This window comes from Lithobates pipiens, unplaced genomic scaffold (assembly GCF_037356315.1).
Source record: "Lithobates pipiens isolate NorthernLeopardFrog02 unplaced genomic scaffold, aLitPip1_a1.2 Scaffold_30, whole genome shotgun sequence".
Lineage (NCBI taxonomy): Eukaryota > Metazoa > Chordata > Amphibia > Anura > Ranidae > Lithobates > Lithobates pipiens.
The window spans coordinates 5,654,222-5,679,141 of record NW_027507791.1 but is presented as its reverse complement, the minus strand read 5'-3'; the positions used below and the strand labels follow the sequence as shown (position 1 = coordinate 5,679,141).

The 24,920-nt window shown below is 43.7% G+C and overlaps 1 protein-coding gene across 1 annotated transcript in view; it reads left to right on the top strand.

Annotated features, from left to right (window-relative positions):
• Window positions 1–24,920, top strand: part of FANCM (FA complementation group M) — a 305,773-nt gene that overhangs the window by 29,428 nt on the left and 251,425 nt on the right. Inside the window, exon 4 of the mRNA XM_077463555.1 lies at window positions 11,291–11,449. Within this exon, the coding sequence (XP_077319681.1) occupies window positions 11,291–11,449 (159 nt within the window). The remainder of the gene's footprint in view (window positions 1–11,290; window positions 11,450–24,920) is intronic.

Here is a 24,920-nt window from a genome sequence, read left to right as displayed (position 1 = left end):
TATCCTCTTTCTCTGTGTGCACTGGATGCCACTGGTGGGAAAGGCAGATATTATCTGGCCATTCGATTTATTATTATTTTTTTTTGTTTTTATTACTCTCTCATTTGCCATGTCCAAAATCTTCATCTTGGGTCTAAGAGGCGATGCTAGCATCAATGTCATCACATACCATCAGTTATTTACAATGTTTTCTTACCTGGTTTTAGAGTTCACTATCTGCTGTTCTGTGTGTAAGGAGGATACAGATGACCTAAACATACATTTATGGCTATCAGATGGCTTCAGCCACACACAGACCTAGCTCCTGGAGGCTTCAGTCACCATCCCATATCCAGATGAGGTGACAACTCCGGCCCTGTTGCAGATGTGTATTTTCCAAAGCTTCTCTTCTACTGTCCTGCAGTCTATTGACTGGGGGAGTTTCAGGCCTGTTCCTGGATTCTGTGTGGGAAAGAAGCTTCACCACATTCACTAAGGGCTGGGGGAAATGAGTGAACCTGCACTTGCAGCGTGCTTTGTCTTTGGTAAATGCAGCACTACCTGTACCAAAGCTGTACCACTCATTCTTGCTGATAGTAAGAATCTTTTAACCGCTTTACAACTGGGCCATAGCCGAATGACGGTTACCGTGCGGCTCGATAACTCTGGGAGAGCGTACATTGATGTGCTCCCATGCGCCCCCTGGGGCGCACACACAGGAGTATCCTTGACGTGAGCACTCCGTCAAATGATGGAGCAATCACTTGTAAACAAACTGGCGTCGTGTCCGGTTCCTCTCTCCCCTCTCTGTATCGATACAGGGAGAGGGGAGAGATCTGGCGCAGCAGTGCTGTAGGCTGGATTGTAGTGCCATCAGCGCTGATCTGTGCCCATTGCAGCCTCATCTAGCCATCCCTCTTACTCATCCAGCCAGCCAGCCATCCCTCTGTCATACTCATCCATGCTCGGCCATCCATCCATGCTCAGCCACTCCTCTGTCATTCTCATCCAGCCATCCATACTCGGCAATGTTCATCCATCCATTCTCAACCATCCATACTCGGCAATGTTCATCCATCCATCCATGCTCAGCCACCCCTCTGTCATTCTCATCCAGCCATCCATGCTCAACCATCCATACTCAGCAATATTCATCCATCCATGCTCAGCCATCCATACTTGGATGAATATTGCCATCAATCCATGCTCAGCCATCCATACTTGGATGAATATTGCCATCAATCCATGCTCAGCCATCCATACTGAGCAATACTCCTCCACAGACCCCCCGCCACAGGCCATACTGGGCCGTATCCCATGCGTACTGAGCTGTATCCCATCCATATCCCTGCCATATCTCGTTCGTACCCTGCTGAATCCCACCAAAAGAAAGCTCTATTTGTGTGAAAAAAAGACAAACCTTTCATATAGGTACAGTGTTGCATGACTGAGTAATTGTCATTCAAAATGTAAGAGCACCGAAAGCTGAAAATTGGTCTGGTTAGGAAGGGGGGTTTAAGTGCCCAGTGGTCAATTGGTTAATATTTGAAAACAAAATGAAGGTTTCCTATTTAGAATAATAAGCTGTCAGGTTACTAAAACAGCGATATCAGAACTGATTCAACCATACAGTTTGTAGTGTACATAGATTTGCAGTACATGTTATCTCAGCTTGGATTCATTGAATGAGTTTACCAAAAATGTAAATATTGCAGAATATACAGCCTTGTGCTACACAACTAAACCTAATTTAATGCTGAATAAACAAAATTGTTATGTGTCTTGTGTGTCTTAAAGGGAAAACTATTTTTAGATAGATTATTATTAATTTTTTTTTTTTTTTTTTGAAATGAGGATTAAAAAAAAATTATTTTTATTTTGCATTTTAGTGTAAATATGAGGTTTGAGGTCTTTTTGACTCCAGATCTCATATTTAAGAGGTCCTGTCATGCTTTTGGGTTAACTTTTATTTTTATTTTTTTTATTTTTTATAAAAAAAAAAAAATGCACTTGTAAGACAGCTGCACAAATACGGTGTGACAAAGTATTGCAACGACCGCCATTTTATTTTCTATGGTATTGGAAAAAAAAAAGTATAATGTTTGGGGGTTCTAAGTAATTTTCTAGCAAAAAAAAAAAAAGTTTAACTCAGTAAACAAGTTAAAAAAAGCTAAAAAAGCTGTAAACCAGCTAAAAAAGAAGCCTGGTGGTTAAGCTAGGCCTGACGAAATTGTGATTCGACACCTTTATAATACAAAAGCATAGAATAGGATTGTGATAGTGTAGGTGCAGAGTAGTATGGGAGTCGGATGTAAGTTTGTCTTGCTGTGCCCTATTTGGAATGACGTTTGGCTTGGATTCTTAGACACCGATCGCTCCATATTGGCAGTAGATGTATCTGTTACATTGTAAAGTTCTTAAGGTCATTTAGATAAGCAGTTTATAAAGTTCATTACACAAACTGTGATCCGTTACAAGTCACATGGCTGTCATAGTGAGGAAACGGCAGGATGCTGTATGCTGGATTACTGCCAATTTTTCTCCCAGGTTATGAATGCTCTATAGAAAAAGTTATGGCCTTGATGTCTCTTGTCATAGGAAATGTGATTGATGGGATACACAAGATTTGTATGAATATAAAAAGGGCCCAGAGTGGAAGTTCTCCTCTCCCCCTCCCTCCCTGCAATCTTCTGGAACACATCACAGATCTATCTCTCTCTCTATCTCTCTCTCTATCTCTCTCTCTATCTCTCTCTCTATCTCTCTCTCTCTATCTCTCTCTCTCTCTATCTCTCTCTCTATCTCTCTCTCTATCTCTCTCTCTATCTCTCTATCTATCTCTCTATCTATATCTCTCTATCTATATCTCTCTATCTATATCTCTCTATCTCTCTATCTATCTCTCTATCTCTCTATCTCTCTCTCTATATCTATTCATATTCGGCGTATAACACGCACATTCATTTTAAGGTAAAAAAAATAATACCCTTTCATGACTAAGCCTAATTTTGGTGTTTACAAGTTAAAATCCATATTTTTTGCTAGAAAATTACTTGGAACCCCCAAACATATATATATATATATATATATATATATATAATTTAGCAGAGACTCTAGAGAATAAAACGGAGATTGTTGCAATATTTTATGTCACACAGTATTTGCGCAGCGGTGTTTTAAACGCAACTTTTTGGGAAAAGGGACACTTTCATGAATTAAAAAAAAACGGTTACCAGGTTAGCGTTACAGAGGAGGTCTAGTGCTAGAATTATTGCTCTCGCTCTGACTATCGCGGCGATGCCTCACATGTGTGATTTGAACACCGTTTACATATGCGGGCGCGACTTCGGTATGCATTTTCTTTGCTTCGCGAGCTCGGGGGACGGCGGGTGCTTTAAAAAAAAAATGTTTTTCTTTACTTTAACCACTTAAGGACCGCCGTATTGCCAATGTACGTCATCACAATGGCACAGGCAGGCACAAGCACGTACATGTACGTGCCTGCCTTCCAGCGGGTGGGGGGTCCGATCGGACCCCCTCCCGCTGGATACGGCGGTCCGTTTCCCTCCGGGAGCGATCCGTGATGAGGGGATGGCCGTTGGTTTCTGGCCACCCCCTCTCGATCGCTCCTGGCCAATGACGAACTTCCTCCCACTGTGTATTGTTTACACAGGAAGGAGGAAGTGATGTCATTCTCCTCGGGCGGTCTTTTTTTTTTTTTTTTTATAAACAATCTTTATTTATAGGAGATAGAGTATTACAGCTTGATATACAGTAAAAGAATGAAAAAAAAATGAAAATAAACAGAGGATAAACATTTGCTGCAGGTAATGCTGATACGTAATACTCCAGTCGTTCCTTTTTCGTTTTTCACTTGTAGTGGGAACAAGAACATGAATAGTCAACAGTCATAAATTAACTTTGTACTGATCAGGTTATTAAGAGAGTATTTACCAGGTGACGGGTCAGCACGGTAGGTCAACTGATTGTTGGGCTGAGTAATCCCAGTCCGCAGTCTAGTTCGTGCAGTATAGGACTGGTCTGTCCTCTTGTAAGGGGTTCTCACGCGTGATACGCTTGGTCAGCTTTAACGTTCAAGGTAACTCACGTGGGGCCGACGGCTTCCTAGACGACCGCGTGCTGGGGGAAGGGGCTCGGGCGGTCTTTTTGACCAGACTACGAGGAGAAAACTAAAAGGAAGTGTGCACCAACACTACACTGACATGTAGGCACACACAGGCACACAACCCCCCCCCCCCCCCCCAGTCACAGTGTCACTGATTGCATTGATCATTTCTTTACTGATCAATGCATTCAGTGTCAGTTGTAAAAGTAAAAACTGTCAGGGCAGTTAGTGTTAGGTCCAGGGTAGCCCCCTATCACCCCCCAATAAAGATTTAACCCCCTGATTGCCCCTAGAGTTAACCCTTTCACCCCCTTTTGCCAGTGTCACTAAGCGATCATTTTTCTGATCGCTGCATCAGTGTCGCTACTGTCGCTAGGTAGCTAGTTATTTTTTTAGGTTCACCGCTAGGTTTTTATAGCGCTAGGTACCCCGATATACTACCCAATAATGGTTTTAACCCCCTGATTGCCCCTAGTTAACCCTTTCACCAGCGATCACAGTATAAGTGTCACTGGTGATGCTGGTTAGCCAGTTAGTTATTTAGGTTCCCGTCAGGTTTTTATATAGCGCCAGGGACCCCCATATACTACCTAATAAAAATTTGAACCCCCTGATTGCCCCTAGTTAACCCTTTCACCACTGATCACCGTATAAGTGTTATGAGTGACTCTGGTTAGTTTGCTTTTTATAGCATCAGGGCACCCACCATTTATTACCCAATAAAGGTTTAACCCCCTGATCACCCGGCGGGTGATATCAATTGGGTTTTAGGGTCAGGGTCTGCGTCGCCCCAGGCAGCGCTAGGTTAGTGCCAGTACCACTAACACCCACGCGCAAAGCATACACCTCCCGTAGTGGTATAGAATCTGAAGTCTACTTCAGAGTCTACTTTCCAAAATGGGGTCATTTGGGGGGGTTTTGTGCCATCTTGGCATTTTATGGCCTTCAAAACTGTGATAGGTAGTGAGGAGTAAAATAAAAAATGTATGCCCTTAGAAATCCTGAAGGCGGTGCTTGGATTTCGGGGTCCTGTACGCGGCTGGGCTCCCAAAAAGTCCCACACATGTGGTATCCCCGTACTCAGGAGAAGCAGCAGAATGTATTTTGGGGTGTCATTTCACATATGCCCATAGCATGTGTGAGCAATATATCATTTAGTGACGACTTTGTGCAAAAAAAAAAAAGTTTGTAATATTCCCGCAACTTGTGGCAAAATATAAAATATTCCATGGACTCAACATGCCTCTCAGTAAATGGCTTGGGGTGTCTTCTTTCCAAAATGGGGTCATTTTGGGGGGTTTTGTGCTATTTTGGCATTTTATGGCCTTCGAAACTGTCATAGGTAGTGAGGAGTTAAATCAAAAATTTGCACCCTTAGAAATCCTGAAGGTGGTGATTGGTTTTCGGGGTGCCGTGCGCAACTAGACTCCCAAAAAGCCCCACACAAGTGGTATCCCCATACTCGGGAGAAGTAGCGGAATATATTTTGGGGTGCAATTCCACATATAACCATGGCATGTGTGAGCAATATATCATTTAGTGACAACTTTTTGTAAAAAAAATTTTTTTTTTTTTTTTTTGTCATTATTCAATCCCTTGGGACAAAAAAAATAAATATTCAATGGGCTCAACATACCCCTCAGCAATTTCCTTGGGGTGTCTACTTTCCAAAATGGGGTCATTTCGGGGGGGTTTGTACTGCCCTGCCATTTTAGCACCTCAAGAAATGAGATAGGCAGTCATAAGTTAAAAGCTGTGTAAATTCCAGAAAATGTACTCTAGTTTGTAGACGCTATAACTTTTGCGCAAACCCAAAAATATACGCTTATTGACATTTTTTTTACTAAAGACATGTGGCTGAATACATTTTGCTCTCAATGTATGACTAAAATTTAGTTTATTCGATTTTTCTTATAACAAAAAGAAGAAAATATCTTTTTTTTTTTTTTTTCAAAATTTTCACGCTTTTTCCATTTATATCGCAAAAAAAAAAAAATCGCAGAGGCAATCAAATACCATCAAAAGAAAGCTCTATTTGTGGGAAGAAAAGGACGCAAATTTCGTTTGGGTGCAATATTGCATGACCGCGCAATTACCAGTTAAAGCAGCGCAGTGCAAAATTGGAAAAAGACCTCTGGTCCTTAAAGCGGGAGTCCACCGTTTTTTTTTTTTTTTAAAAGCCAGCAGCTACAAATACTGCAGCTGCTGACTTTTTAAAATAGTGACACTTACCTGTCCAGCGCGCCCGCGATGTCGGCACCCGAAGCCGATCTCTAGGTCGCCTGTCGGGTCCTGCCGCCGCCATCTTGGGTATGGGAATTAGGAAATGGAGCCTTTCGGCTTCATTTCCCGGTTCCCTACTGCGCATGCGCGAATCGCGCTGCGCAATAAGGACGCTCCCCGCTGCCTCTGGGATCTGTGTGTTTCCCAGCAGGCAGCGGGGCACTTGCGGAAAGGGGCGTACGTTACGCCTCTTTCCGCAGAGAGCTATCCCGGAAGTGGGTGCAGTTACCTGGATTATCCAGGTAACTGCACCCCCCTCCCCCCTGAAAGGTGCCGATTGTGGCACCGGAGGGGGGGAGGGTTCCGATGAGCGGAAGGTCCACTTTAGGGTGGACCTCCGCTTTAAGGTGTTTATTGGTCTGGGGCTGAAGTGGTTAAAAATGACTAAATTTTGTTTTAAAAAAAAAAAAAAAAAAAAAAAAAAAACCCCATCCCTCCTTTACACTTCAATGTATTCAGATCGCCGAAAACGGCGATTCTGAATACCGTATATATTTTTAAAACCGGCGCCATTGGCAGCCAAGTAAATGGGAAGTGACGTCGCTTCCGTGTTTACTATGAGGAGACTGGAACGAAGCCGAAATGCGGCTTAGTTCCAGTTCCTCCCCAGCAGCCGGAGGCAGCGGACATGGAATCTGTGCTCCCGATCGAGCGGGAGCACCGGTAACAGCGGCGGGAGGGGGGACGTCCCCTCCCGCTCCTACGGCATAACAGCCGAGCGGCTTTTAGCTGCATCGGTTGTTATGGCTGGATAGCCAATCGCCTGCTGAAAAAACATTACCGGGATGATGCCTGCAGGTGCGGGCATCATCCCGATGTACCCCCCAGAAGCCGAGTACGCACATCTGCGTACGCTCGCGGGAAGGGGTTAATGTAATTTTAAATAAGGAACTACAGCCTCATCATTGCCTCAGTGCAGTCTGATCGATGCCCGTCTGTAGCTTAGAGGGGACAGGGAAAGGGGTGGGACAAGCGCCGACAGATTACATACAGGGAGAATCTCCTATGATAGACAGAACAGTGGTCTAATGGTTACCCAGGATACGGGACTTCCTATTACAGAGGCCGCCAAGTAAACAGATTCTCACTGTATGTAATCTGACGGCGCTCGCCCGCCCCCCCCCGTCCCTGCCGAGGCAGCTAAAAGTGAAGTATCGTCGTATAACACACACACACACACACACACGCTATTTGCGCCTGATTTTTCAATGGCGAAAAAGTGAGCGTTATACGCCAATAAATACAGTATATATTTTTTATATAATTTTTTTTTTTTTTTTTTTAAATCATTGAGTTATATCCACCCTGCCTCTGAGTAATCTATGTACATTGCAGGGGTTTTAACAAGCTTTGTTGCAGATTCCTACCTTGGCTTTGGTTTTTGTCTTGTGTCCATGTGCAAAACAAATATGCATGGGAGTGATTTCATAATCAATCAGCTGCTGCCCTTGCAGGGCTCTAATGAGGAAAGTGGCAGTGTCTGCATCCCCTTTTAGATGTGATTTCCTATTGGGAGTATCTCACCAAAATTTTTTTTTTTTTTTTTTGCAGGGATGCTTTAAATTTAACTTGCATCTTAGTGCACACTTCAGAAAATCAGTACGCTAATCACACAAGCAGGAAATTACATTTATAAGTGGACACTCTGAATACCATCTGTGTACACCATGCCTCCAAGTAGCCATATTGCATTTTATAGAAAATTACAGCAGAAAGGAAAGGGTTATTTCTAATTGCATTAAATTACAATATGTCTTGTGTAGAAATTGTATATGCTTTTTTTTTTATTTTTTTTTTATTTTTTTCCCCCCCAGAGTTATCCTTTTAAGGATCCTAAAAGCCCCCCTCCTCTAAAACCTGTAAAGCTCAGCAGAGCTGAGAGATCTTAAAAACAAAGATTTTATAGGTCATCCTTTTGGGTGTTTTTTTTTTTTTTTTCCCCCACCCCATTTATTTATTTATTTTTAAATCTGCAAGAGGCTTATTCGTTTAAGGAAAGTGGGTGGAGCCATAGAGATAATGGGTTTTATGCCCCGGGACTATGCAAATGGATGGGACCCTTCTTCTTCTTCTTTTTTTTTTTTTTTTTTTAATATCACAAATAATTTGGCCATTCCAGAGCAGCTTCCATTGGAAGGTATGTTTGATTGACACCCCAGTCATTACATTGTCCCAGCATTTCTCTGGCAGAGTTTTTTGTTCCACCCCGGGGTTACTCCATAAAGCCTTCCACTGATCACAAATGTAAGCGAGCATACCCCTGTTGATCACCAGCAGGGGGCACCTATCCTCTGCTCCTATTAAGGGAAACCTTTTCCTATAATTTCTAGTCTTCTACTGACACTTTCCCATTGACCACAAATGTAATGGGGCACCCCATTGACCATTATTTTAAGATGGCATTTTCCACTGACCGGCAATGTAAAGGGATACTACAATTGTTAGTTCCTGCATTCCTTTTCTGGGCGTTATTGGTTTTGTTTCATGATTTGGTACATTACCTATTCCTTTATTATATCTGCAGCTTTAATGATTATGCTAATGTACTGTGAGATGTAGGTAAAATTGGGTCATAATAATCAGATCCTAAACCTTGCAGGTTTCCAAAAAAAAAAAAGCCAGCGATTTACAACCGCCTTAAGCTGGGTACACGCGTAAAAATTGCTGTCGGAGCTGCTGTACCAACTATGCAAGGTTAGTCCAGCGGTCTCCCACACTGAGCTTTTGTGTTCAGCATGCATGTCCGACAGAAGCCGGCCTAATGGACAGACCAACTTGCACATGGGCAGAATTTCAGCCATTTATTGATTTTTATTTATTTTTGAACCGGCACATGCCCGTGTGTACGGGGCTTTAGATTGCAAGCTCTCCTGTGCGTGGCCCACTTAACCCTCTTCTATTCTATTTAGGGTTGCACTGATACTGGTATCGTGCCAATACCAGGTATTTACACAAGTATCTGTACTCGTGCAAATGCACCGATACCTGAAACTAGAGCTGCACGATTCTGGCCAAAATGAGAATCATGATTTTTTTTTGGCTTAGAATAAAAAGATCACAATTCTCACAACGTAAAATCTTTCACATTATACAAGAAAAAAAATGGGCTAACTTTACTGGTTCATTTTTTCAAATTTTTGTTTATTCATTAAACAAATTTTTATTTTTTTTATTTTTAAATGTCATTTGAAAGACCATTGCGCAAATATAGTGTGACATAAAATATTGCAACAACCACCATATATATGCATGTTTGGGGGTTCTAAGTAATTTTATAGCAAAAAAAAGAAAAAATTATATTTAAACCAACAAATGTCAGAAAAAGGTTTAGCGTTTAAGTGGTTACACTTTTTTCAATTACGCACAAAGTCTATTCCATTGACAAATTGTTACTATGTTTATACTTAAGTTCAACTGATAAAGAATGTTTTGATTCTTGGCAGACTGCCCAGTTTTTTTCTCTTCCTTTCTTTTTAGGACTGTGGCTTCTGAAGAGCAGAAAGAATTCTTTGCATAGAAAGAATTGTGAAACACTTTAGTTAAGATTGCGATAACGATTCTTGACGATTAATTGTGCAGCTCTACCTGAAACTGATACTTTCAGGCTTGGTTCTTTGAGCTGTCAGTGTTGACAGCTGAAGTGTTAAAGAAGTCCAGTAATTGGAGCTGTCAAAAAAAAAAAAAAGTGACTGGCAATGTTTATTAACAACAATGCTCATCCTAAAATTAAAAGAAACATTTGTTTCTTTTTGTATCTTTTCTTCATCTGCATATCTAAGGGATGAACACATTTTCCTCTGTTTAACTACTTAACACTTAATTTACTCTAATCAGCCTTAATTAGGTCCATATTCTCCTCTGTTTAATGATTATTTTCCTGCTAGCTATATATATATATATATATATATATATATATATATATATATATATATATATATATATATATATATATATATATATATATATATATATATATATATATATATATATAATTTTTTATTTTTTTTTCTTCATGTCTATTTTATAAACAATGAAAACTTTTTTTTTTTTTTTTTTTTTTTTGGTAGTGAATATTTTTACACCTATATATTAACATATATTTACACAATTCACATTGAAAAGGCGCAAAAAACAAATCTATTTAGTTTGTTTGTAAACAACTTTTGAATGCTTTGTACCATTGGTGACAGCGGAAGTGAAAACCAAAACAGTTGCGGTGGATATTGGTAAATGGTATCGGCGAGTACTAAAAGAAAAGTTTTATTGTATTGTCTCCCTTTTATATTGTAAAGCTTTGTCTAAACTGTTGGCGCTATTTAATAATAATAATGGTAAAAAGGTTAAATCATCCTGTTAAATTGGTAGGATTGGATAGATATTTAGGGGTTGATTTACTAAAACTTGAGATTGCAAAATCTTGTCCGACCCTGAATGAAAACCAGTCGCTTCCAGTCTTTTTGTCAAAGCTTAATTGAACAAACTGAAGTAAGAAGCTGATTGGCTACTATACACAGCTGCATTCGATTTTTTTCACGCTGCAGTTTTAGTAAATCAACCCCTTATGCCTGGTTCACACTAGCGGGGCTTCATCTCGGCTTCCATACAATTTCTTTAATAGAAGTCAATGCAAGCAGTGTTGAAGTTGCACCAATGTAGCGCAGAAACCTTTTTCTAAGTCAGAGCGACTTGAGTCGCACCAATTAGAACAGTTCCATTGCCGTTAATGGGGCACGACTTGTCATGTGACTTTGAACTGACAAGTCGGTAGTGTGAACCGGGGCTTAATGTCTGCATTTAAAGGCGTGCCTAAGTTAGGAGACTTTGTTGTCAGCCTGCCAGCTAGAGAGGTTAAAATGAGCAGAATGTTCCTTGTCTTTCTAAATAAAGTGTTTTGTTGTTCAGTCTGTGCAGCAAGTTGTGTCCAACCTGCTGATTGGCCACATAGAACTGAGATCGGAGGAATCTCCCGACATTCAGCCTTACTCCCACGAAAGGCAGCTGGAGAAATTTGTGGTACCTCTTGGCGAAGAGCTAGAAGCTGTACAAAAGTCCTATTTGCAGGTAAGTTATATCATAATTACTGAAATCTTTTGCTGTGACAAAACTGTATGTGAATTTTCATGTGTTGGGTTGACATTGGGCCATAAACGCAGCGGCATTTTTTTCATCTTGGAGGACAAAAGTTTACAAGCTTTTAGCAGCCTTCTTGAAGCCCCCAAATCGGCTTTTGTTTCTAGTTGGGGAGTGGTGAATAAAGAGCTTAAAGAGGTAGTAAACCACAGGCGGTAAAAAACAAAACAAAAATCCCTGCAAGGCAATATCATATTGTGCTAGTATGCATTGCATAAGAAAAGTTGAGATTATATATATATATATATATATATATATTTATTTATACCTTTTTTTATTTTTTTGTCTAATAATTTTTTATTTATTTATTAATGTATCGATCATTTAATTTTTTTTATCACATATTGATTATAATGATCAATTTCATACTGTGCCTAGTGCTGCACTCACTTTGCTATCTATCTAATCAATTTATTTTCAGCCATTATCTGCACCTTTAGCACAAGAAAAGCTCAATAAAAATGTATCCCTTTTTAAATTGTATGTATGACTTCACACTGGTCCGTTGTAGCGTTTAACCTGTGTTTATGTATTTGATGCTGTTTCTGAGTCACATGACCTATAAAAAATACACCATGAGCGCCTAGAGGCGATTCAGTTCACATTGTGCGCTATACGTTAAGTATAAGTATTTCATTCATTCATTCATTCATTCATTCACGAGTACAGGAAAATTGTAGTAAAATATTGGTAAATCATAGCAAAATTGCGGAAAAATCGCATATGTTTTCAGCTGCGTTATTGGCACCTTTTTTCTCTTATCAGAAAAATGCTGATAACCCTGTTTTCAGCCGATATGTTTCCATGGCCAAAATTTCAGTTCACTTCTACTTGCTCTTGTTAAAGTTGAGCTCCATGCAAGCTAAAATGTCTATCTTCCTTTTTAATAAAATATTGGAATTGCTTGTATATGAACAAAGTAAGACACTTCCTGCTGATGCGACGGTTCTTCTCTGCAGCCAGCTGCTTTTTATTTTGGACCTCATGAATTTGGGGAAATGGGGGGGGGGGGGGGGGGAAATCTCATGCTGGATATCTATACTGATGTGGACTGGGTAATATGTTAGGAAGGAGAGGATGCCACATCGTTTGATGGAAATTAAAATGATAAACCTACAGTGGGATGAATTCAAAGACATCTCGAAAATCAAAGTGAATAAATGATGCAGCAGGCTAGTCCATTTTGCTTAAATTTCTCTGCAGCAACTCAAAACGGTACTCGTTCGTTTGTATGGGCCCCCCATGTACTTGTATGCATGCCTGACAATGTCTGGGCATGCTCCTAATGAGACGACTGATGGTGTCCTGAGATATTTCTTCCCAGATACGGATCAGGGCATCACTGAGCTCCTGAATAGACTGAGGTGCAACCTGGTGGTGTAGGATGGACCGAAACACATAATGTCCCAGAAGTGTTCTATTGGATTTAGGTCAAGCGAGCATGGGGGCCATTCAGTGGAATCCATTCCTTCATCCTCCAGGAACTGGCTGCATATTGTACAGCTGGGGACACAAGTATTAGAGGTGAAGGATGCTGGATTCCGGTTGGCGGGGTCTGAATAACGTTAGAGAATCGATGCCTCTTGCATACAATAAATGGTGAAGCTGTACACATGCAGAGTTATGTGAGGAATTTAATGGAATGATCTGTATGATTATGCAGTGTATGCACGCCCCTTATGTGGACGTGGAGTGCTGTCACTTGCGTGGATGATTGCACGGAAGATAGGGGGAATGTGTCTGCGCAAGTGCGGCAGTGATATAGTGGGTTGGAAGCACTTTCACTTGCGGAAGTGATTGTATGGAAGATGCACGGACATCTCCAGCCTAAGCGCGGCATTGTGGCAGAGTGACAGCGCAGTATTAAGAAGCTGCTGGGCGGCTCAATATAGTCATGAGGGGAGACGTGTAAGTGAGGGGCTCGCGCATGCGCGAGAAGCTTGTTCGGGATGTTGGGCGGGCGGTCAAGTCGTCTGGGCGCTTGTCTTGAGGCCGAGCGTGCGCATGCGCGATTGGGAGATGTGTTATTATGGGATGGTCGGCATTAGAATAAAAGGCTGAACAAGATACCAGATAGCCAATCCCATGATTAAGTCTGGTATGACGAAACATGTCGGATGTGTGGCTATCTGGCAACTATCATTGAGACACTAAGTTCACATGCGAAAGCGGAAGGAGGTGCTGGACAGAAGGGACGGTATTGGCAAGCTGTGGCGCCCTATTCAAACTGCATATCTGCTGTGTGGGACCAGGCAGGAGACGCAAGGAAGGGTGAGAGAAAGCAATTACGCTACCGGCTTAATAAGTGTCCACTGTGACCACCAATGCCTCGGAGTACCTTGTGATGTTACTGAAGATTGGAGTGAATTGATGTGTTTTTGGAGTGCTTTCTTTCAAGTTGTTCATGTGAGTGCATAAAAGAGTGGATTATTTTAAATTAAAGTGTGTTGACAGTATTGCACTATTGGAGGTCTCTTTTCTTTTGAGGTTCTTTTGAGATATACCTATAAAAGTTTTTAAAGGAGAATGCCCAGAGATTGCTGATTGAATATCTGTTATCATCTCGTGAGAGATCTAATGCTCTACTAGCCTAGCACGAGAGTGCAAGACTCATCAGCTGGTGAGTGCTCCTACAGGGGGGGGGGGGGGTCACAATCACGGATGGTGTGGTAAAGGATTTTAGGAAACAGTTTGGACACTGAATAGTTTTTCACACGGATAGAGGGATTACTGTTGAAGATTTTTAATCACCTTTGGGTGACGGACTATATATAATTTCTTTGGGAGAATTGCAGTTTACACTGTTTTGTTTACAATACTTCATGTATAAGAAATTGTATACGTTATGTTTGTTCACTGTGAGGAGTGGCTATTTGTAATATTTTTGTATGTTGAGTATACTAATTCAAAAATGGTGCAGGAACATTTTTTTCCTGCCTGAAAGAAAGGCACAGCAGCGCACACAAATTAACGGTCTGTTGAGTCTGTGTAAATGCGGCCCAAGACAATGCGTCTTTTTCCAATATATGGCCCAGGAAGGTCAAAAGGTTGGACACCCCTTTAAATAAATACAAGCGGACAGTGTGAATGAGGAATTGGACTTTAGACTACTTATGGGGAGCTATTTAGCTACTAATCCCAGTAATAACGATCCATTGAGGCCTGGTTCACACCTATGCGGGTTGCAGTTTGCCTATTCTGGGAGCATTTTGTATTTTTTCTATACACATGTTTGATCCATTGAAGTCTATGGAACCAAAACGCAGAAAAGTCCCTGACCCTTTCCATAAAATGCCCATATGTGAACTACATATATAGGAAACCATGTGAAATGGACTGTAGTGTGTTTCTGCAAAACTGAGAACTCACGAAAAAATGCATAGGTGGGAGCCATGCCTTAAGCTGGTTTTGGAATGTGCCTTGAGGTTTTATTGCTATGCTTTAGTTGGGCTTTAGCATTGGATATCTTACAGAATCATAGTTTTGATATTTTCTTTTCCAATTATTTTTATGTAAAACCATAAGATACAATATAGGAAAGTACCGGTTCATAATCACATTAGTGACATACACCAATGGTCGCTAGAGAACCGGTATAAGGAAATTTTGGGCTATGTATATATTTCTTAAGGGCAGGAGATATATCCTCCAAAGAGGAGCTGCATGACTGGGGAATGCTCTCATTGAAGATGAGGGGTCATCTCAGCCATGAGGCGATCACGGTAGCTGATCTTTGTGTTTTACATACACGGCCCTCAAACTAGGATTGGGACCGATGACTTCCGACCAGCAGTCCTTCAATGCTTCCCAAACCACCAAAAGGTTTAATAGGTAGAGAGAAGAGGATGAAGAAAGGGGGATAAGAGACAGCAAGCCTTTCCTAAGAGGCTAGCCTCAGATCTGACGTGGCTCCATTAGGTAGGCGTTCCAGGGGTCCCAGGTTTTCCTGAAGTGGGGGAGCTTGTCCTGCCCGATGGCAGAGACATTATGATTAACATTATTTAGAACAATTTGTTCTTTAACCTCCCTGGCGGTACAATTATTTTGTATGAAAATTTGGCGTTTTTATATTGTAGTCCTGTAATTCTTAGGAATAACTCACTTAAATCTGTTCAAACCAGAATCTAGTAGACATCCCGGGTATGATAAAGTTTGAAAAATTAAATCCTAAATTATAATAAATAACTATAAATTATACCAAATAATAATATAACAATAATAAAAAATATTCAATAATGTAATTAAATCAAAAACACTGAAATTTGCTCAGTTGTAGAATTGTCACTGTCATTACTTTTCAGTATTTGATGACGGATCTCCCCACAAATCACTATACCTCAATTCTGCGAGTGATTCCAATTTATTATCGTGGTTTTCTAGCTGGTCTAAAATCATTTTTGATGTAAAGGGACAGTTTTGGTTGCTATGGACAATCTCCAGTTTCCAGGCATAAAGAACATTTTTTATAATATAAAACTGCATGCAGGACACTGGGTAGACCACTAGGGACAAAGGGGATGGGAAATAATTTTATACAGCAATGTAATCTGTAAGATTACATTGTACTGTATGTATACTGTGTGTTTCACTTTTTGAATTTGGCGCCGATCTCCATCCCCCATGCGTCACAACGCTCGCAGGGAACGGAGCTCGGCTCCGTGATGAATTGAGTGGAGGACGAGCCGCTCGTACAGCACGGGGACATCGCTGGATCCAAGGGAGAAGGTAAGTAAACCTGCTCCTGGATTCAGCGAAGCGGTCCCGAGTCTGGCTCGGGGTTACCGCTTTTGATATAAAACTTCCACCCTGAGTCAGACTCTGGAATACCACCAGGGGGGTTAAGAGGTCAAAAGGCAGCACTGGGGATTTCCATGATCTTGCGATTTGTTGTTCTGGCTGCTGTAAAAATTAAAGCTATTAGGCGTTGAGTGAGTCTTTGGGGCTAGTGGAGTTTGTGTGTGTGGTGTGTGTTTGTTTTTTTTGTTTTTGTTTTTTAAGGAATTCGGTACAAAACAACATAAAAGTATATACACTCAAGCACAACACAACATTCCAGACTCAGGCACTTAGTCCATGCAGTGGTGTAGAAAACCCATAAAGCAAGAAAAAAGGATGTTGTATAAGGTGACCTTAAGGACTGTAGTGACTTACAACACAAATATTAAGACTGGTGTACCACAGACCATCCTGACTTGTCTGTTTCAGGAGCCCAAGAGATTTTACTGCTCCCACTAAACTATGGGCATGAACCATGCAGGAATTTTCCACCGCTGTGCAAGGCTCCGCTAGCCATTTGCCCAGACTCTGTCCTATTTCTTGAGGCAACCTCTGTAAAAAAAAATATGTATCTTTTATAATAAGGCAGGTCATTGTTAACTTGCAATTCCCAGAAAGATAGGAAAAGATCACCTTTCTGGTCTAGAATAGTAGGAGGCCAATCATGGTTCTTCGCTAGTCTAGGGAATAGGTCCTCTGACAAGCCTAGCAGGTACAACTTTGGGGATAGAGGTGCTGGCCAGCGAGTTCATTTCTGAGAGTACTTGCGTCCAATATGTAGTTATTGCAGGACAGGACCAAAATACATGTATAAAGTCCCCCTTGGCTCTATGGACAATCTTGAACTGAATGAGACGATCACGTAAGGAGTCTTTGATTTTTGAATGGCAAGTGCTATATATCCTCACAGTCCAGATTTAACGCGGGAGGATCAATGGACCAGCACTGGCGAAGCTCCAATGGCTCCAGAGAGCATACCCTGAGGAGATGTGCATAGAGGGTAGAGGTGGGCTTCTGTGAGCATTCATAACTTAAACTTCTTTCAAGATCTGAGGACACCATCTGAGCCCCATCGGTTTATTCGGTTCTTCTTCCGATGTTGACTCAATGCTCTCTCCTGCTCTAATGCTGGGTGCGCTGTGTGCCACTACTTATATTGGCATAGGGTGGGTTCACTGGGTGATGTCATCTGGGGGGCAGAAGACCTCAGCGGAGGAGTCAGAAGAGCCAGAGAAGGGAGAAGAGATCAAAAGATGCTGGAGCTGCCTTAATAAATTAAAAAATGTGTAATGTGTTTTATTTATTTTATAGGTGAACGGGTAGGGGTACCATGTACCCCATACTCATTGACATGGGGTGGGGGACCGGAATCATTTGGTCTCCTTGTTAAAGGGGGCTTTCAGGTTTCGATAAGCTCCCCGACCGCAGACCCCCGACAATCAACAGCCAGGGTTGTCAGGAAGAAGCCCTTGGCCCCATCAACATGGGGGCAAGGTGCATTGAGGAGGGGGGAGTGCTGGCCCCCCTGCCCCAAAGCACCTACCCCCCCATGTTGAGGGCATGTGACCAGGTACGGTTCGGGGGAGGAGGGGGGGCGCTCGCTCGTCTCCACCCACTTTCCTGACCTCCCGGGCTGTGTGCTCGGATAAGGGTCTGGTATGGATTTTAAGGGGAACCCCCACGCCAGAAAAACAGCATAGGGGTTCCCCTTAAAATCCATGACCGGAGGTCTGGTATGCTCTTGAAGGGGGAAACCCATGCAGTTTTTTGATTTTTTGCATGGAGTTTACCCCTAAAGACACAGTGCCTGGTATTGTCGGATCCCTGTTCATTGAAGTCGGACTTCAAGTTGCAGGGCAAAGTCAGATCCACACTTGTATGACTCGTGTCCTACCAGTGTGAACCCAGCTTTAAGCCCCGTACACACTATCAGATTTTCTGCTGATTTTTTATTTTTTTTCCTTTTAGATTTACCAAAACCATATAATATGAGGTCAAACCTTAGGAGCACTACATGGTTTTGGTAAATCTGAAGACAAAAATCAGCAGATAATCTGATAGAGTGTATGGGGCTTTAGTGCTTGTGGTACACAGATTAGTCCTGTCAATTTATTATTTTATTTTTTTGAAAAATGTTTATTCGGTTTTACAAACAAACAAAAATCACATAATACAGCCGGACAGCTTTACAGAGACAAAAATCTGCACAATAAATCAGCCAACAATACAAGTACACCAGTTCAACAAGTCAACAGCGTTACCCTTGGGTGACAATCAGTTATAGAAAGTGGGACAAATGGTAGGAAATAACCAATATAAAACAAACATCAGCACAGTTAAAGGTCTAAGTCGTCAAGGAGGCTTGAAGTTAGCCGGATCTCCACTTGAAAGTAATTTAAGTCTACCCAGAGATCCTGTTAGGTTGTGTCGGAGATACCATTCCGTGTAGCGAAACGGTTGCATGGCCCTCTGAAGGTCCGAGTGTGGCAGTGTGGCTTCCATGTATTTGCGCCACCTCGCAAAAAAGTGGCGGGTGGGTTTAGGATTCCTGGTAATGGTATCCAGTCTCTCCATGTAGAAAAGCGACTCAATGGCCTTTTGAACCATGGGTAGTGAAGGTGGTGTCTTGGAGATCCAGGTTTGCATAATGGTCCTGCGGGCAACAAGGAGGCCCAGTTGGGCCCATTGTGAAACTGTGGTCCAACTCTGATCTCCCGACGGAGCGGTTTGAGGAACATAGCCAAAAAGGCAGAGCGCAATCTCTCTCGGAATCCGTTGGTGAGAGACAGAACTAACATAGGCAGTCACTGCAGTCCAGTAGCTTTCAATGGTAGGACAGTCCCAAAGACGATGTAACAACGTAGGGTGAGGCTCAGAACACCAAGGGCAGATTTTCAAGTTACCATTATCCTTATCTAAGTACACAGGGTAGTATGCTCTGTGAAGCAACTTAAATTGCGTCTCGCGCCATGTTTCAGAAAGGGTAAGTTTCCGTACCCGCCTGTATCCCTCCAATATTTTATCCGGAATATCGTCATCTCGCAGAAGGGTCGCCCACTGCCGGAATGGGGTCAGATGATATTTGTCGGTCTGATGTTGGATGAGGTGGGAGTAAAGGTTGGTGATCGAATATTCCCCAGAGGTCACCGCCGTATCGATGAAAGACTTCTGAAAGGGGTCCGTCTGTGGACCGCAAAGGGAGCTCAAGTAGGCAATCAGCTGACCATAGTAAAAAAGATGGGTCGATGGAAGCGAAAATTCCTGAGATAGGACTGTGAATGATTTACACTTGCGAGAACCAGTTTCAAAGACAGCTTTGGTAGACGTGAGACCCTTTATTCTCCACTGCTCAAAGATTGCATGTAGTGTGGACGGTAGAAACATGGGATTCCCCTGAATAGGAAGATGACTCGAGATGGAGGTTGGCAAGCCCAGTAGTTTGCGGGTCTCCCTCCAGGCAACAACAGTGTCTCTAATCAGCAGGTTCGATTTAAGATGAGGCGGTAAAGCCTGTAGCTTGGAGTGAAGAATTGCTGCTAATGAGTATGGTGCAGCCATAGCCCCTTCCAGTCGTACATTGCAGTACCTAGAGTTGCCTGATAACCAGTCTAGACCCTGACGCAAGAGGCATGCAAGGTTATAAAAGCGAAGGTTAGGCACCCCTGCCCCGCCGTCGGTCTTCGGGAGGCACAGCCTGTGTAGAACTATACGTGCTCTCTTACGAGACCACAGAAAGGCCGATAGTGCCTTGTATATCTTCTGGACATCTGCGTGTTTTAGCAGAAGGGGTATAGTTTGCATGGGGTATAGCAGTCTAGCAAATGATATCATTTTAAACAAATGGCATCTCCCGAAGAGCGATATAGGCAGGGCTGTCCATAAATCCAATTCCTGTACAATTTTCGAAATAAGTGGGGGGTAATTCAACCCGTACAATGAGGTCGGTTCCCGTCCAATGTTTATACCTAGGTACGTGATATGATGTTTGGCTATAGTGAACGGGGAGTAATGCGTCCATTTATGGGACATCCTGGGGTTCATGGGCAATATTTCACTCTTGTCAAAATTAACTCGGAACCCCGAGCAATCTCGAAAAGTGGAAAGGGTTTCTTGCAACTTGGCAAAATCGGAAGTGGGATCAGCGGTGAACAACAGGATATCGTCCGCAAAAAGAGCGGATCGCAGTGTGTGCTGGCCTATCGGCAGACCACTGATCCCAGCCTCCGAATTGAGCCATCTAGATAGAGGTTCAATCGCTAGGTTAAACAATAGTGGCGACAGTGGGCACCCCTGTCTGGTTCCCTTGGATAGAGGTATGGAGTCTGACATGAAATCTGGAGTGACCAACCGAGCTGTGGGGGACGAATACATCTGTTGTATAAATTGCATAAACTGGCCCTGAAAGCCAAATTGCTCCAGCACCCTGAACAACCAAGGTAGACTAACGTTATCGAAAGCTTTTTCCGCGTCTAGAGAAATTATTGCTACGTCTTGTGAGGGGTGATTCTTGGCATAATGAAGGGCCAATAGAACTTTACGAATATTAAGGGTAGCAGAACGTCCAGACACAACCTGATTGGGCCGGGTGGAGCAGTGAGGGGAGAAATTTGGCTAGTCTAGCGGCAATTATTTTGGATAAAATTTTTGCGTCAACATTAATGAGTGAAATCGGTCGATACGAGCCAGGCAAAGAGGGATCCTTGCCTTTTTTTGAAATGAGTTTTATGTAAGCATGCGAACCCGTGGGCAAATAAGGTCCCCCCTGCCACATGCACGCATAAACAAGCCGGAGGGTATCCGGTAGGTATTCCACTTTAGATTTGTAGAATTCCGCCGAGTAGCCATCCGGACCAGGCGCCTTGGCCGTGGACATGGTCGATATAGTATGTTTGATCTCTTCGAGAGTAATGGGGGCATTAAGTACAGTAAGGTGTTTGTCTTGCAAAGTCGGTAAATTAATGGAGGACAAAAAGGCGTCCGCCATGTCTACGTTAGTTGAGTCAGCTTTGTATAAATTAGAGTAATAGTTGGTGATAAGGGCATTAATCCTATCTGCGTCTAAGGTCACTGAGCCGTCTACATCTCGCATGGAATGAATGCGAGTGGGTTTCCTGGGTCCCGCGCATAATTTCGCAAAGAGTTTGCCTGATTTGTTCCCGAACCTGTGAAAGAACAGTTTGGAGTATGCCAGTTGAGACAACTCCTGTTGCCCAGCCCAAAGGTCAAACGCTCTTTTGGCTTGGGTCCAGTCCTGAATATGCTCTGGTGTGCGGTGTGTAAGCAGGCGCTCATGAGCTGCTTTAAGCACTCTACTAGAGGCCTCATACTGGCTTCGATTGTGTTTTTTCAGTTGCGTGGTGTATGATATTATCCTGCCTCTCATGAAAGCTTTGCCCGTTTCCCAAAAAAGATTAGGATCCGAGACGTGTGCGCCATTCGTGGTCGAGTAATCAGTCCACGCAGTCCGAAGCATGTCTTGAAAGTCCGGGCTGTCGGCCAGATAGGAGGGGAACCTCCACATCTTCGGCCCTCGAAGGGTTCCTGTGAGCGATAGCTGCACTACCACCGGACTGTGATCCGATATCCTGGCATCTAGAATTTCTGAATCTCTTATGGATGGGGTCAAGGCGGGTGAAGCAAAGAAATAATCGATGCGCGAGAAGGATTGGTGCGGTGGAGAGAAAAAGGTATGTTCTTGGCTTGTCGGGTGTTGTAGTCGCCATATATCAGTGAAGCGTATGGATGTCAGGGCTTGGGCTAATGGAGTAGGTTTGGGTGCGTTGGAAGTCAGCGGAGTCCCCCTACTGGTGCTAGTCTTGGAACGGTCAGTTATGGGGGACATCACCGAGTTGAAGTCTCCTCCAACCAGATGCTGTGAGTCGGGGATGGCTAAAATCCATTGAATTACTTCCTGGTAGAAGGGCGAGCTCGGTGAGTTAGGGGCGTAGACATTAGTGATGGCCATGGGGGTTGAGTCAAGTAGCAACTGCACTGTCACCTTACGACCCTCAGTGTCAGCTTTAACAGATACTATTTCATGCGAAAGGTGTTTATGTATTAAAATGGCAACACCAGCCTTGCGTCCAGCAGCTGGTGAGCCATAGACCTCACCCACCCATAATTTATGTAGCCGTTGTAAATCCTCCGTCGTGAGGTGAGTCTCCTGCAGTAAAGCTATGTCCGCTCGGAGGCGTTTCAGGTGCCTCAGTACAGCCATGCGTTTACACGGAGATCTAAGCCCCTTGACATCCCACGAGATAACTTTCATGTCACATCCACCAGCGATTGATGTGACAATAAAGTTAGCAGGGTAGAAATGCTAGTGGTCAGTGCGGGGACAGTCTTGCTGTGCTCAAGAGTCTCCGCATTCGTATGTCTCAATACACAAAATTTCTTAATCCCCAAGGGTGTTGTAACTACATTAGGTGTCAGTATCTGGTGTACAACGGTAGAAACTAGATAACTATGCATAGATAAGGAACACAATGTGTGTGGAAACATCCCAACATATATGAACTTTCCTTTTTTCCACATGAGTCACAACTTTCAGACTCGGCTACCAGCCCCGTCCCGTCCCTCCCCTGATGGCAGTAAAGGGGCCATAAAGGGAGACACTGGAACTCGGAGAAAATGAATGGGAACAAGGATGATGATAAGTTAAAACAGAAGATATACTGGGCAGCGGGAGATCCTAATACCCCTACAGGGGTACATGGCTGGGTGAAATGGGGGGAGAAGCATGAGACCCCCACTCTGGGGAGGTTAAATACACTAGTAGCTAAGCTCCAAGTTCGCGGGGTATAGGTAGAGGGTGAGGGAGCCGAGGTGAAAGCTGCGATCCCCACTAACACAATACGTACAACTTTTCAGCAAACAGTAGTGTCAATAAAAAGTGGCAAACAACAAGGCAACCTGGAGTGGACAGAGCCTCTACTTGCATGAGCAGAGCAGGAACAAAAGTAAAATTAGAAGCAAAATAAAAAGCAGAAGTCAAAAATCAAAGGAGGGCTGGTGTCATAATGCTGCCTTTGGGGCACCGGGCATCCCGACAGCATCCCTTCGGGACTATAGTCTAGGTCAACGACTTCTAGAAGGGTCGAATAGAAAGAGGGGGAGATCTCAAGTGAACGTAAAATCTCACCACAAGGTCCTCTCAGGATCAGTGAAACGAAGAACTTGTCAACGGTGTCCTGAACGATCGTCCTTGGGCGTGACCCTGATGCGCTTGTGCGGAGGGTTAGTGGGACTGCGGTGAGACTTGGGAGGTGCGGCCGATCTGTTCCCGGAATATGGAGAAGATGCGTCAGGCGCGTTCGAATGGTCCATAGCAGAGCTCAGAGATTCAACGTACCGTTCGGCTTCTCCCGGCGTGGTGAAGGTGAGCTGATCCCCCTTCGTTGGTTTGGAGGCGTAGCGTGGCCGGATACGACAAAGAGAACTTGACACGAAGGTTGTAAAGAGCAGTGCACACCGGTGAGAATGCTTTGCGTCTGTGCATAACGTCTACGGAGTAGTCAGCAAAAAGGAGCAGTTTGACCCCGTCGATCACTAACGAACGTGAGGCACGAAACTTCTGCATAATAGCCGTCTTGTCGGCGTAGTTTAGATATTTAACGATTACATGCCGGGGCTTGGAGCGTGCTTCGGACGGCTGACCAATACGATGCGCTCGTTTGATCGTGCACGGCGTGCGGAGGCCCAGTTGGTCGGGAATCATGGCGCATAAAGTTGAAAGTTGGGCCGACGAGACCGATTCCGGGAGGCCTATAATGCGGAGATTGTTCCTCCTGGATCTGTTCTCCAAATCGTCCAGTTTCTCCCAGATCTCTTTATGGGTATGTAGGACCCTGTTTAGCGCAGCAGAAGCACCTGCAGACTCGTCTTCCAGGGCCGAAATGCGATCCTCTGCCTGTTGGAGTCTCTGGGCCTGGGCCCGTACTTCCAGGTGAAGCTGCTCCAGTCCTCTATTGACTGCTGCGTCCACGGTGGCTGCGAGCGTGGGACCCAGTAGGAGGACAACCGCGTGTGCTATGCCCTCCGGCGAGGCTGGGTCTGCCTGTGGCGGCGCCGCTGGATTCGGCGAGTCAGAAGGCGGCGGGGCCTGTTCAGTAAGGTGCGGCGCGGCTGCCATGTTGGCCGCGTGTGCCTCCCCCGCAGGCGGGAGCCCCGCCGAGGCTGCTTTTGCGTAGGATCGCTCCACCAAACGATCCATGAGGGGTCACCCTGCCGCCGGTAAGGTGTAGGTTCTCCCCGAGGTCCGTAGCGGTATTTAGAGCAGTATTTGCGAGGAGGGACACGGGAGCTGAGGGTGATCACCTCCTCCTCATGTGGTGCCGGAACCGGAAGTGTCAGTCCTGTCAATTTTAAGAAGGTGCGCCCAACGACAACTCGTTATGTGTATACAAGACACCTGTCCACAGAATCTTTCTTCCATTCAAACCTCATCAGGAGCAACACCAAAGAGTTGTCAGAGGATGTCGGGGACAAGAATGTAGACCTGCACAAGGCTGCAATGAGCTACAAGACCATCAGGAAGAAGCTTGGTGAGAAGGAGACAACTGTTGGAGTGATTATTCGCAAATGGAAGAAATACAAAACCATAATTCGCCCTCGGTCTGGAGCCCCA